At 40.0% G+C, this 14,353-nt stretch overlaps 1 protein-coding gene across 3 annotated transcripts in view; it reads right to left on the bottom strand.

The window, feature by feature from the left end:
- Positions 1-14,353, bottom strand: part of MYRIP (myosin VIIA and Rab interacting protein) — a 412,659-nt gene that overhangs the window by 98,188 nt on the left and 300,118 nt on the right. For 2 of the 3 annotated variants that reach the window (XM_001115677.5, XM_015131302.3), the window contains exon 4: positions 1,908-2,044. In XM_001115677.5, the coding sequence (XP_001115677.3) occupies positions 1,908-2,044 (137 nt within the window). The remainder of the gene's footprint in view (positions 1-1,907; positions 2,045-14,353) is intronic. The other variant, XM_015131301.3, reaches the window with a different exon arrangement.

The following is a 14,353-nucleotide window of genomic DNA, read 5'->3' as shown; positions in this document are numbered from 1 at the left end:
CCACGCTTTGAGAACACAGATAAACAAGCTACCACCTGCATATCACAGTCTGGCAGGAGAGGCAGCTGTGTAATCCTGAATGCAATGTGATAGGTGATAAGTGCTGTGATTGAGGCTCAGATGAAGAAAGTGGTGAATCACAGAGGGCCCAGCACCTAAAGCTGCTTCAATCAGGGCAGATATTTATTCTTGCCAAAGAATTCTCCTTTGAAACTGATCCTTGTAAATTTCAAAGCCCTGCAATACTAGCCTACTTGCGATTCATGCCTGCCTTCTCCACTTGTGGAGACTTAGAGAGAAAGGGAAGGAAATAAAAATTCTGCTCTATTCTACAGGGTTTTCCACATGTTTGCTTTATTCCTCAATGTGCATTAAGTGGTAAAGAACACCTACGAGATCTGAATTTGTTGACATTTAAAGGGGCATATTCAGCATACCCGAGGATGTACAAGAGAGGAAAGGAGGATGGGATGCAAATGAGTGAGCCGATTCTATTCATGGACCTTCTTCAGATCTCTCTCTGGGTTGAAAAACTGCTAACAGTATGACTTTTAAGCTTTATTTCTTCTTTGCCTCCATTCCTACAGAGCTTTTAGAGAAATTGGTGAAATGGTGATAAACATAATATGTGGAAACCTTTAGCACTGCTCTCTTAGCTATAGCTTTCCTGAGCAGTTTGAAAGACAGAGATTCTAATAATGACAACAGAAGACCCTAATGATTCTCCATGTTTAGTGCCTCCATTCTATTTTCCCCATTGTCTAAGTGGCTGGCATATTTTTAGGTAAGACACAACCAAAGACTCTATTGAGAAAACGACGTAAAATAATGATGGTGAAAAAGCTCCAAATTAGATTTCTTCCTTGTTTCTCATGGATAAAAAGCATTTACCTGTGTTAGCCAAGTGATAAAAAAAAAAAAAAAAATCTGCCACTAGATAGAAAGAAACAGACTTTTTGGAAGGCATGCTGTCCATATTCTGACTACCATTCTTTTCTTCTGGCTGATCTAATAGGACTAAAGAATATAATTTCTCATTCCAATGAACTTGGTTGTCTCAACTGTATAAAAACAGCACAGGTAAAAAAAAAAATTCATCCAGCCGGGCGCGGTGGCTCAAGCCTGTAATCCCAGCACTTTGGGAGGCCGAGGCAGGTGGATCACGAGGTCAGGAGATCGAGACTATCCTGGCTAACATGGTGAAACCCCGTCTCTACTAAAAATACAAAAAACTAGCCGGGCGTGGTGGCAGGCGCCTGTAGTCTCAGCTACTTGGGAGGCTGAGGCCGGAGAATGGCGTGAACCCGGGAGGCGGAGCTTGCAGTGAGCCGAGATCACGCCACTGCACTCCAGCCTGGGAGACACAGCGAGACTCCGTCTCAAAAAAAAAAAAAAAAAAAAAAAAAAAAAAAAAAATTCATCCTTCAAGTTTCCTGGGAGGAAGCGGACACTTTTCTCACTCTCCCACCACATCAGCTTCTGGGCCATACGAACAGAATTTTGGAGTAAGAAGAAAGGAAGGTGGAGGGCATGCCCTCCAGGGACAGTTGTAGTCTCTCTGTAGCCAAGGGCAAATGACTTTCCAACGTTTTAATTATTAAGGGATGATGATCAAGAATACCTAATTTTTGATCTGAGATTAAAATAATCACAATTTGCAGAAGTACTTGGTGTTCACAGCTTCTAACTTATAAGCTCTAGCCCAGTGGGGATGCTGGAACCAAAAGAGTCAAAACTTAGCAGAGTCTCTGGCATCCGTCCTTCTATTTCTGCTTCTCACTAGTGCCGGATAGTTAAGCAAATTTATCTGTCCCAGGTGAGTGTGCTCCAGTGTTCAGGGCCCCTGAGCCAGGCCTTCTACCCACCAGCCCACCAAAGACTCCTAGAGTGGCAGGAAGTGAGAGTACCTAGAATGTCGAAGCACGCACCACTCTCCAGCCGGTGCTTCCTGTACAGGTTCTTCAGAACCTTGGCACTGCCAAAGCGCTTGAAGCGGCTCTTCACATTATTGTAGAACCATTCCAGAGACTGGGCCCTCAGAAGCCTGAGGAAAACAGAATTAGACAACAGAAAATTAGAATTACTAAATGGTGAATTGCAAAACTGCTACAATGCTTCACAGCTCCATCCATCAAGATGTGAAGTTTATTCCCCTTGAATCTGTGCTGGCCTTGTGACTTTCTCTGACCGTAGAAAATGGTGAAAGTGATGTTGTGTGAATGCTGAGCCCTGCAGTTTCCTCTCTTGCTGCTCTTGGGAATCCCACAATCTTTATCACGTGAGTAAGCCCAAGCTTGCCTGTTGTGTGATGAGAAACACTTGGCCCAATCATCCCTCTTGCCCCAGCCAGTAGCCAGCTAACTCCCAGACAGGTGAAAGAAGCCATCGGCCAATAGTTTGGAGACAAATGAGTGACTTTAGGTGCGACCAGGAGAACCATCCACTAAGTCACTCCAAAGAGCAAACCAATAAATGCTTCACATTTTAAACCACGAAGTTTCAGGGCATTTAATAGTAGGCTTTATATTTAATATTCTTACTGTATTAACAACATTTCTAATTCATCTTGCAAAAATAAAAAGCACAAGGAAGATAGCAAAATTCTCTAGCCTCTTCCTCATTCAGATTGAAGCACTGTGAGAAAGTAGTTTCCTGGTTAATGCTACAATGGTTGGTATAAAACATTGGCAAGATCCAGGCTGGGTGCTGTGGCTCACGCCTGTAATCCCAGCACTTAGGAAGGCCGAGGCAGGTGGATCATTTGAGGTCAGGAGTTTGAGACCAGCCTGGCCAACATGGCAAAACTCCATCTCTACTAAAAATACAAAAACCAGCTGGGCGTGGTTGCACATGCCTGTAATCCCAGCTACTTGGGAGGCTGAGGCAGGAAAATCAGTTGAACCTAGTAGGTGGAGGTTGCAGTGAGCCGAGACAGCACCACAGCACCGCTGCACTCCAGCCTAGGTGACAGAGTGAGATTCCATCTGGGAAAAAAAAAAAAAAAAAAAAAGGAATTCTTCTCTTTTATGCCTGATGAGAACAAATTTCTAAAGCCTTTCCATTTTGAAAACAGCTGTTTTTCTTATTTTTCTTATTATAAATGTAATAATACACACTCATTTTAGAAAATTCAGAAAAGCAACAGGAATATAAAGGCTTCCAATTCAATGGAAGGACAATTCCACATTTAGTGGCTCTTCTTTTCCAGACCCCAGTGAAACGTGAGAAGATATCCAAAGATAAAAAACAATCTATACAAGGAAAGAATCGGGGTGAGAGCAAAATCAGAGATTTTGACAATGATAGCCTAAAGGTAACAAAGAACAGTGTCTTTCAGAACAGATGGAAGAGCTTGGACTCTAACTGGAAGGCCCAATTTTGAGTTGGTTGATTCAGAGAGCAGCCTTGGATTATGACAGTACTCACAAAGGTAATTTAATGGTTGTGTAGACAATAATGAGGTCTTTTGGCCCCCCATCCCTACTCCATAACAAATGGGCAATTGGTCTGAGGATGACTGGTCTTAGGCCCAAAAGATAAAGTGGTTCTCTTTTGAAGTTGAACAATCTACTTTAGATTTAAGACTTCAATATGGAGATTAACACCTTACAGTGAAGCTATAGAGTTTGGATATTTGTCCCAGTTGCAAATCTCATGTTAACCTGTGATCCCCAATGCTAGAAGTGGGCCTGGTGGAAGGTGTTTGGGCTTTGGAGGCATATCCCTCATGAATGGATTGCTGCCTTCCCTGTGGTAATGAGTTCTCACTCTATTAGTTCACTCGAGAGCTGGTTGTTGAAAAGAGTGTGACAACCCTCCTTCTGTCTTGCTCCCTCTCTCGCCATGTGACACACAGGCCCCCTTGCCTTCTGCTATAAGTAAAAGTTCCTGAGGTTTTTACCAGACGCAGATGCTGGCACCTTCTTGTAATGCCTACAGAACCATGAGCCAAACAAACCTCTTTTCTTTATAAATTACCCTGCCCCAAGTATTCCTTCCTAGCAACATAAATGGACTCATACAGAAGAAGCCTGTCTTGTTTGGCATTGGGGGAGCCCCTACATGCCTGCCCATCAGATGTCATCCATGTATACCAAAGCAAAGCCTGCTTAACTCAGAAACTTGGAGCTCTTGGTAAGCACCTCCACCTTTCAGCCCTAAACTCTTTCCAAAAGAGAGGTCTATTGGGAATACTTATCTACCCAATGGCAGAGGAGGCCCATGTTGGTTACCTTTATTCACCAAGTCCTTTTTTCAAAAATATGAATAGATGACAAAAAATCACCAGCCATTTGCAACAATCCAATGGCATAAGAAGAAAGAACCAAGATAAACTAACAACAAGTAACAAAGGACAAAAAAAGATAACTCAGGGTACTGAAAGTAATTTAAACTCTAATTAATGTCCATAATGGTTTGAAAAGATACTGCATCCGTGCAACAGGCTAGGGTGATGTGAAATATATGTAGAAGATAAGCAACAACTTATTGGAAATAAAAAACAGGATCAATAGAAAATTTAGCAGAAGTCCTAAAAGTTAAAACCAACATAAATTTTCTAGAATGTACAATAAGAAGGCAAAAATATGGAATATACAAGAGAAAACAGACATGGGGGTTCAATTCAGGAGGTCCAGCATCTAACAGAATTCCAAAAAGGAAGAAAAGAGAAAATGAAAGAGAGGGGGAAAAAAATCAAAGACATAATAGAAGAAAATTTCCCCAAGCTAAGAAAGGGAAAAGTCTTTAGGTTAAGAGGGCCTACCAATTGCCCAAACAATAAATGGAACATAAAACAAAATAAAGCAGACAAACCTACCTTGCTACATCTTCATGAAAATTCAGATCCTCAAAGATAAGGAGAACTTAGGGGCTTCACACAGAAAAAAATAATATTTTGCAAAAGGATAAAAATAATGATGCTAAAATTTGTAGTCAATAACAATGAATGTTAGAAGACAGTAGAGCATAAATTTTCTAAGAATAAATGGCATGAACTTAGACTTCTATGTTCAGCCAATCCATCATCACAAGAGGGCAAAATAAAGACATTTGCAGATACGTAAGATTGCTTTCTGGAAAAAAAAATTCTCAAGGTGTATTCCAGGAGAACCAAAAGCCATCCACGAAAGAGGATCTTGGGACTCTAAAAAGAAGGAAACTGTCCCAGGAGTACAATGGAGAGAAGTCCCAGGATTGTGCAGCAGATCTGGAAGGCAGGCAGCCAAAATGGGGCATTCAATAAGTATATAATTAAGAATCTACTTGGATGAAGAGAAATGGTGAAGAAGGAGCCACATCTTTCTTTTGCCAACAAGAATAAGGAAAGGCCATTAGAAGCTTTGGGAAAATCAAAATCAAAACCAAAAAGAGCTCAAGAAAATATGGTCTAACTATGAAGCAAATGAAAAGTTGTATGATTTTGTAAACTAATTGAGTGGAAGAAGAAATATGATGACCCATTTTTCTTCAAGGAGCCCACGTGTTACAGCCAAGATTAAGTATTTTTTTTTTTCTCTCCATGAATTTCAAGTCATGAATTTGGTCTCTAGAAGATAATATTTATATAATTTAGAAACTACTTAGTTTTCACCCTATTTATAGACAAACCATAAAAGGATCACACTGTCAAGACATTTGCATTTGTTATTGAAAGAAAAATTAAAAATCATTGACAGCCTGATAGAAGCCTGGCTGTAAAGAGAAAGAGGAATGACGAGGGTAGTTCAGAGATGCTGATTTCCCCATCTTGCAGAATGGAGTCAAAATCTTACAGAATGCAGTCAAGACAGACTGTGTAAGGTATACATACCAAAGATAATGGTTTCGATATGCTAAAGTCATAAAGGTCACCAGCATATAATAAAAGTTTTAATAAAACTTCCAAGGGGAAGGTAAGGAGATAGGAAAAAGTGAACTATTCATAAAAGTCTAAAGTTGACTGATCAATAAACAGCAAGATAAACATATTATTTAGGATTATTGTGGTAGCCCCCAGAAATGTTTAAATGTGATTCCCTGGGAGCCTGGGACTTGGCAAGGAGTTGGGGATATGAAATCCTTTTAATATATTTTACTGGCTGAATTTATTTTAACCAAGTACATGTGTTATTACAAAAACTGAAATAAAAACAAGCAAAAGAAGATTCAGAAAACTACCCCAAGTTCTACTACTGGAACCTGACATTAGATGAGTGTTCTTTCAGACTTCCATGCAAGGTGGTTTATAATCAGCCTACACAGAGATTGGGAGGGATCCTGGAACTCATGGTGGGGGGTGTGTGTGTGCATACATGCATGCAAATGTGCATGTGCTCATGTGTATGTGTGTGCATGCATGTGTATGTGCATTTGTGTGTGTGTATTCATGCAGGCACACAGAGAAGGCAGGGACCAAGAGGTCAGTCTAAAGCTGGTTGGTGCTGAAGGGGCTCCAGGGCCAGAGCAGCTCTGAGAGACGAAATTTTTTCACAGAAAGGACGTGCTCCCTCTTCCCACAAAGTTTAGCAGACAGGGGCTGTGGGGCAGCAGCAGGGCAGCCACCTGGAATGGCCAGGAAACAGTGATGGTGGCAGTGGGGAGGTGCCCCTTTTAAATGGTGAGTGACTTCAATGAAGAGAAAAAGCCACAAATGGGTTTTCCTGAGCAATGTTCACACTATCTTTTAACAAACATACTCACACTGGCTTTGATCTTGCTGTTCCCTCTGCCTATAATACAGTTCCCCATAGATAGTCTCAGGCTCAATCCAACACTTCATTCAGGCCTCTGTGCAAATATCACTTCTCTTGGGAGGCCTTCCCTGACGATCCTTGCAAAAATGCCACTACCATGCCAACATGTCTGTCCTTTTACTCTGATTTTTATTCCTTATATTTTTATAGAATACTTCTTTGTACCTATTTAGTGATATGTAATTGTCTATGATTAAGTAATTATAACAATAATCACTATATCAACATATTGACAATTAATTATTAATTTGTTTGTTATCTATAGGCTCAAGGACATAGGCTCAAGGAAGACAGATTTTTTTCCCACTCCTGTATCCCATGTGCCTAGACCACTAAAGTGCACCTAGTAGTCACTTGATAAAATCCAGTACGTGATGGACAGACATTGTTGTATAACTTGTTTTTTCCACTTAGTATTCCTGATTGACTGTAATGTTGTTGAAGTCTCCCATGACATCTTCAGTCACCTCAGAGTTCTCCAAGGTATGGACACAGCGAGCTTTATATAACTGATCTCCAATCTTTGAACCCTGAATCCTTCCCATTTCTTCTGCATTAAAAACGGTTCTGTGATGGATATGCTGCCAGCTAAACAATTTCACATATCCATAGTTGTGGATCCTAAAAGTAAAGCAGCCAGGTTCAAAGATGCGACTTTTTCAGAAAGCTTGCACCAATTTACACTTCCCACCCATGGTGTGAGATTCTAAAGTCCCTCTCAAAGTGGCCTCACATTAAAGGGAAACCCCTGAAAGAGTCGCCAACTTGTCCATGGCAAAGCCCACTTCTGGTCCCCAAATGCAGCTCAGGAAGGAGAATGAAAGAGCAGAAGGCAAGCATTATCTTCTCCCCTCTGGTTTGGTTGAAAAACTGAAATTGAAATTGAGAGGTTTGTCTTCCTCATTGAGGGAGAAAAAGCACTTATCTAACACAATATACCAAATGTGTAATTTCTTTCACATAAAACTTCATCATATAATCAGTATCACTGTTATGAAAAAATGAGCACAATTTTTTGAGTGCTTGCTCTGTCTGCCAAAAGTTTTCCTTGCATCACCTTATTTAATTCTTGCAGAGTACAGTGCAGTGGTAGGCACACGGGTGCGGGTGCTGGTGAAGTGGCCCAGGTCCTGGCATTTACTAAAAGTGTGGTCTTGAACACATGACTTAATCCCTCTAAGCCTCAGTTTCTTCATCTATAAGATGGGGATGATGACAGTAACCACCTTGTCAGGCTGTTTTGAAGATTAAATTATATAACGTAAACAATAAGGTGCCTGGCATCAGAACAGGGCTTGATAATTTCTTCTAATAGCTCTAAAATGATGAGTCCTCTCTTTCACAGATGCATAAATCAACATGCAGAAAGAGTGAGTTCCTTGCCCAAAGCAGCAAACTCTTGAGCAGGGATTAAAAACTGGGAGCTTGCAATCATGCACAAGTACTATTCACAGGCACCCAGCATGAATAGAGACTCTCTCTCTCCAATTTATTTTACTATAGAATTTTAATTTATTATAAGAAGCATCTGTCATTTTTATTTAAAAAAACACTGATAAAGCTATTTTCAGAATTTAGAATAATGTAACAGAAAAGAAAGGAAATACAGAAAGCCTTGCTTCTGGAAATCACACCCTCTGGGCCTATGATTTATTTGATATCTTTAAAAGCACAAAAGAAATGCAACTGCAGAAGAGAAATCTTCTCCAGCCTCCTTCTTCCCCACACTGCCCTGCTCTCTGAGCAGATGGTCACCAGAAAGGCTCAGCTCTGCAGCTGGAAGGGTCCACATGGTATCAGTGGAGGACAGTTGTTACTGTGCCCCTCATTCTTCTAAAAGGGACATTTCTTTTCCTTTTGGGACACTCCTCCCTCCCTCTCCAACTTAGTCTATGTGGTTCTGGAAGGCTGGGTACCACTCCTGGCACTAGTGTTGATGGTCTCATGACTCACACTTGCCATTGGGGTTGAGCTGGGAGCTTCTACTGGAGGTCTTGGTAACAAATGCCCCCTTTCTGCAGGGCTGGCTCCATGGCAGAATGAAAGCCTAGAGGTTCAAAAGCAGATCTGACAATCGGGAGGGACAGGATTTTGTTGATATACTTAGAACACCTGTATCTACTCAAGCTTAAAGTCAATCCCTGGACTTTACCATTATATAAGCCAATATTTTCTCTTGTTTGTTCAAGGCTTTTTGAGTTGAGTTTTTATTATTTGCAACCAAGAGTCCTAATATCATGTTCTAAGTTCTAGACAGCCCGAGAAGACTTCAAGTGCATCATCAGATGAGTTCTCCATTCACTGCTTATACCAAAACTCTACAGCATTCCGAAGTATTTTAATGAACTTAAAATAGAATGCCTCAGCTTACTTAAGTCTCAGAGTGGAATTAGGGCACCAGCCTGGAGCTGCAGGGAGGTGGAAGACAATAGTAAATCGTGGGGAATGATCTGTAAAACCACAGGCCGATTTGGAGAGCAGAAAACTTTTCCTTAAAAAGTAATGTGCTTTATGTCACATACAAAAATGATAACATGTGCGAGATAGATATGTTAACTAGCTTGATTTAATTATTCCATAATGTATATATATCAAAATATCACATTGTACCCCATAAATATATACAATTATTGTTTGTCAATTTAAAATAAAATTTAAAAAATAAATTTACTTTCTGCCAGGAAAAAGTAGTAATGTGTTTTCAATTATGATTTGACTTAGTTAATGTAGAGAGCTTTTCTGGAAGCTCTTCCTTGGGGCTTCCAGGAAAGGCTCAGTCATGATTATCTTCATTTGATATTACTGATTTTATTGCATTTATTTAAAAACTTATGGCTCAGAGGAAACTCACAGGATGCATGTGGCTCATGGGCAGAGGTGCGGGGAACGGGCTGTGAGGACCCCAGCACGCCGGGTGGACTGGCTAAGTGTACAACTCCCAGGCCCACGCTCAGGTGTCTGGTTTCCGACTAAACATGCACAACTGCAGGCAAGGCTAGATCAGAAGAATCTTTATGTCAGCATGCTGCTGAAATAGAAGACAGGGTGGAATCCTGCGTCTGTGCATGGACTCATTCATTTGTTCACTCACTCGTTCTTTCATTCTTTCACTATGTATTGAGGGCCCACTATGTGCCAGGCACTGTGTTAGACATATAGAAGTGACAAAACAGACCAGGGCCCTAACCAACAGTGCTGCCAGACTAATCTGTTCAAAGAGTGCTAGGTAAGTCAGGAGATGGAATGGAAAGCCAGGTCAAAGGCATCTTGGGCATGGCTGGACTGCCAGTGTCCCACAGGTCTTGGGTTCTGCATCATTCCCACAAATGTGTGAGAAACCAGAATCTACCTGCTTTCTGTCCCAGGCATTTTCTCTCATAATCAAACTGCTTCTTCTAAGCTTCAGTAGGTGTGTGCGAGTGGTGGCTTAGGAAGAAAGGGAGATGCTCTCCTGGTGATGAGATTTATAGGGAAAAGCTTTCCAACTTGCAACTGTCCAAAGTTGTCCATGCTTGATTTCCCTCACTTATTTTTTAAAAGATTCCAAGTTGGCCAGACTCAGTAGCTTACGCCTATAATCCCAGCAGTTTGGAGGCTGAGTCAGTCAAAGTGCTTGAGCCCAGGAGTTCGAGACCAGATTGGGCACCATGGCAAAACCCCATCTCTACAAAAAATACAAAAATTAGGCACAGTGGCACATGCCTGTAGTCCCAGCTACTCCAGAGGCTGAGGTAGGGGGATAGATTGAGCCCAGAATGCGGAGGTTGCAAGGTGCCAAGATTGCACCACTGCTCTCCAGCCTGAGCAATGAAGCCAGACCCTATCTCAAAACAAACAAACAAAAAAAACAAAACAACAACAACAACAACAACAAAAAACATTCCAAGTTATCCCTGAGATCCCTGAGGATGATTACACAAAGATTCTTAGCTCTGTATAGTTTCACAAACTTAAGTATGATAATTTCTTAAAATACCAAAGCTTTTAAAAAATCAACAGCAGGCCAGGTGCAGTGGCTCATGCCTGTAATCCCAGTACTCTGGGAGGCCGAGGCAGGTAGATCACTTGAGGTCAGGAGTTCGAGACCAGCCTGACCAACATGGTAAAACCCCGTCTCTACTAAAAAATACAAAAATTAGCTGGGCATGGTGGCAGGCGCCTTAATCCCAGCTACTTGGGAGGCAGAAGCAGGAGAATCGTTTGAACCTGGCAGGTGGAGGTTGCAATGAGCAGAGATCGAGTCATTACACTCAAGCCTGGGGAACAAGAGTGGGACTTCTCCCAACAACAACAACAACAACAAAAAAAAAAAAAAAAAAAGAAAAGAAAAGAAAATCAACAGATACTACCCAAAGCAATCTACAGGTTCAATGCAATCCCTATCAAAATACCAATGAAATTCTTCACTGAAATAGAAAGAAATTCCTAAGATTCGTATGGAACCACAAATGATCCCGAATAGCCAAAGGAATCCTGATCAAAAAGAACAAAACTAGAGGCATTATATTATCAGACTTCAAAATATACTACAAAGCTGTTGTAACCAAAACAGCATGGTACTGGCATAAAAACAGACACATAAACCAGTGGAGCAGAGTAGAAAACCCCCAATTTAATCCACATATCTACAGCTAACTGATTTTTGATTAAGGTGCCAAGAACACTCACTGGAGAAAAGACAGTCTTTTCCACAAATGGGGCCGAGAAAACTGGATATCTATATACAGAAGTATGAAATTAGACTTTCACCTCTCACCCTACACAAAAATCCTCTCAAAATGGATCAAAGAACTAAACGTGAGACCTAAAGTAATAAAACTGTTAGAAGAAAACATAAGGGAAATGCTTCTGGACATTGGTCTGAAAAAGGATTTTATAAATAAGGCCTCAAAAGCACAGGCAACAAAAGCAAAAATAAACGAATGCAATTAAATTAACAGCTTCTTCACAACAAAGGAAACAATTGACAGAGTGAAAAGACAACCTACAGAATAGGAGAAAATATTGGCAGACTATTAATCAGACAATGAGCTAATATTCAGAATATACAAGGAACTGAAGCAACAGCAAAAAACCAAACAATCCAATTAAAAAATGGGAAAATGATCTGAAAAGACATTTAAAAGAAGACATACAAATGACTGGATCTCATCCTTTCTTATGGCCGAACAGTAGTACTCCATTGTGAATAAGTCAGGCACAGAAAGACAAACATTGCATGTTCTCACTTATTTGTGGGATGTAAAAATCAAAACAGTTGAACTCATAGAGATAGAGTATAGAAGGATGGTTACTAGAGGCTAGGAAGGAAGGGTAGTGGGAGGTGGAGAGGGAGATGAAGATGGTTAATGGGTACAAAAAAATCGTTAGAATGGATAAGACCCAGTATTTGATAGCACAACAGGGTGACTATAGTCAACAATAATTTAATTGTATATTTTAAGATAATTAAAATCATAAAATTAGATTGTAAGACAGTCTAATTTTGAGGATAAATGCTTAAGGGGATGGATCTCCATTTTTCATGATGTGATTATTATGCATTACATGCCTGTGTCAAAATATCTCATGTACTCCATAAATATATACACCTATTATATACCCATAAAAAATTAAAAAAAGACATACACACATGGCCAACGAATATGTGAAAAAATGCTGAAATTACTAATCATTAGAGAAATGCAAATCAAAGCCACAATGAGGTATCATCTCACCCCAAGTGGCATGGCTATTTTCAAAAGAACAAAAAATAACAAATGCTGATGAGGATGCAGAGAAAAGGGAACTCTCACACACTATGGTGGGGATGTGATTAGTAGAGCCACTATGGAGAACAGTGTGGAGGTCCCTCACCAAACTACAAATAGAACTACCATGTGATTCAGCAGTCCCACTACTGGGAATTTATCCAAATGAAAGGAAATCATTATACCGAAAAGACATCTGCACCCCCATGTTTATTGCAGCAATATTCACAGCAGCCAAGATATGGAATTAACCTAAGTGTTCAACAACAGATGAAGGGATAAAAGATGTGGTATCTACAAGAATGGCTAATATTAAAAAGACTGACAATACACAGTGCTGGTAATGATGTGGAGCAACTGGGTCTCTCATATGTTGCTAGTAAAAACAGTTTGGTGAATCCTTACAAAGTTAAATATATACTGGTTACTATACAATACAGTAATTCCATTGTCAGGTATGGAACTAAACAGAAACGACATGTCTACACAAAGACTTGTACATGAGGCATAGAGATCCACTATCTTGTCTCACCACTGCCCAAGACACAGACATGGCTTCTGTTTGCAAGTCCCTATGAAATATTTCTTTTTAAGAAAAATAAAAAGATGGCACAAGAAAACTTATAGCAATTTTGTTCATAACAGCCAAAACACTGGAAACTGATCAAATGTCCATCAGCAGGTGAATCGGTAAACAAATTAAATTGTATGCACAAATGGACTATTATTCAACAATAAAAAGGAACTGCTGGCAGGGTTTGGTGGCTCACGTCTGTAAACGCAGCACTTTGGGAGACTGAGGTGGGTGGATCACTTGAATCCAGGAGTTCAAGACCAGCCTGGGCAACATGACAAAACCTCATATCTACTAAAAATACAAAAATTAACTGGGTGTGGTGGCGTGTATCTGTAGTCCCAGCTACTTGGGAGGCTGAAGCAGGAGGATTGCTTGAGACCAGGAGTTCGAAGTGGCAGTGAGCTATGATTGTGCCCCTGCACAACAGCCTGGGCAATAGAAGGAGACCCTGTCTCAAAAAGGAAAAAAAGAAACTGCTGATATAAATGACATGAATGAACCTCAAAAATGTTATGCTAAATAAAATATTTAAATTAAAATTGCAATTGTATTATTCTACTTACATGAAATATTAACAGAAACAAAATTAATCTACATTGACAAAAAGCAGATCATTGTTTACATGGAGCCAGCAGTGGGACTGACAGCAAAGGGGCACAACGAAACTTCTCAAGAAGTTGGAAATGTTCTGTATCTTGATTGTGGTAGTGGTTATATGATTGTATATATTTGTCAAAACCTGTTGAACTGTACACATAAAGTGGATGCAACATACTCTTTGTAAATTATACCTTAATAAGGTTTAACCCCCAAAAAGAATAATTTTAAAATACAGATGCAATACAAAAAATATGGTATATATACACCATGAAATACCAGTCAGCCATGAAAAAGAATGAAGTTCTGTCATTCATGGCAACATGGATAGAACTGGAGGACATTACGTTAAGTGAAATAAGCTAGGAAGAGAAAGTTAAACACAGCATGTTCTCACTCATATGTGGAAACTAAATAAATTGATCTCATAGGAGTAAAAAGTAGAGCAGAGGATACAAGAGGCTGGGAAGGGTAGGGGGAAGAAGGTGATAGGAAGAGACTTATTAAAAGATACAAAATTACAGCTGGATAGAAGGAATAAGTTCTAGTGTTCTATACCACAGTAGGATGACTATAGTTAACAATAATATATAATATAGTGTCAAATAGCTAGACGGAGAGTATTGAATGTTCCTGACACAAAGAAGTGATAGATGTTTGAGATGATAGCTATGCTAATTACCCAGATCTGATCA

This window comes from Macaca mulatta, chromosome 2, assembly GCF_049350105.2.
Source record: "Macaca mulatta isolate MMU2019108-1 chromosome 2, T2T-MMU8v2.0, whole genome shotgun sequence".
Classification (NCBI taxonomy): domain Eukaryota; kingdom Metazoa; phylum Chordata; class Mammalia; order Primates; family Cercopithecidae; genus Macaca; species Macaca mulatta.
This window is presented reverse-complemented; position numbering and strand designations above follow the sequence as displayed.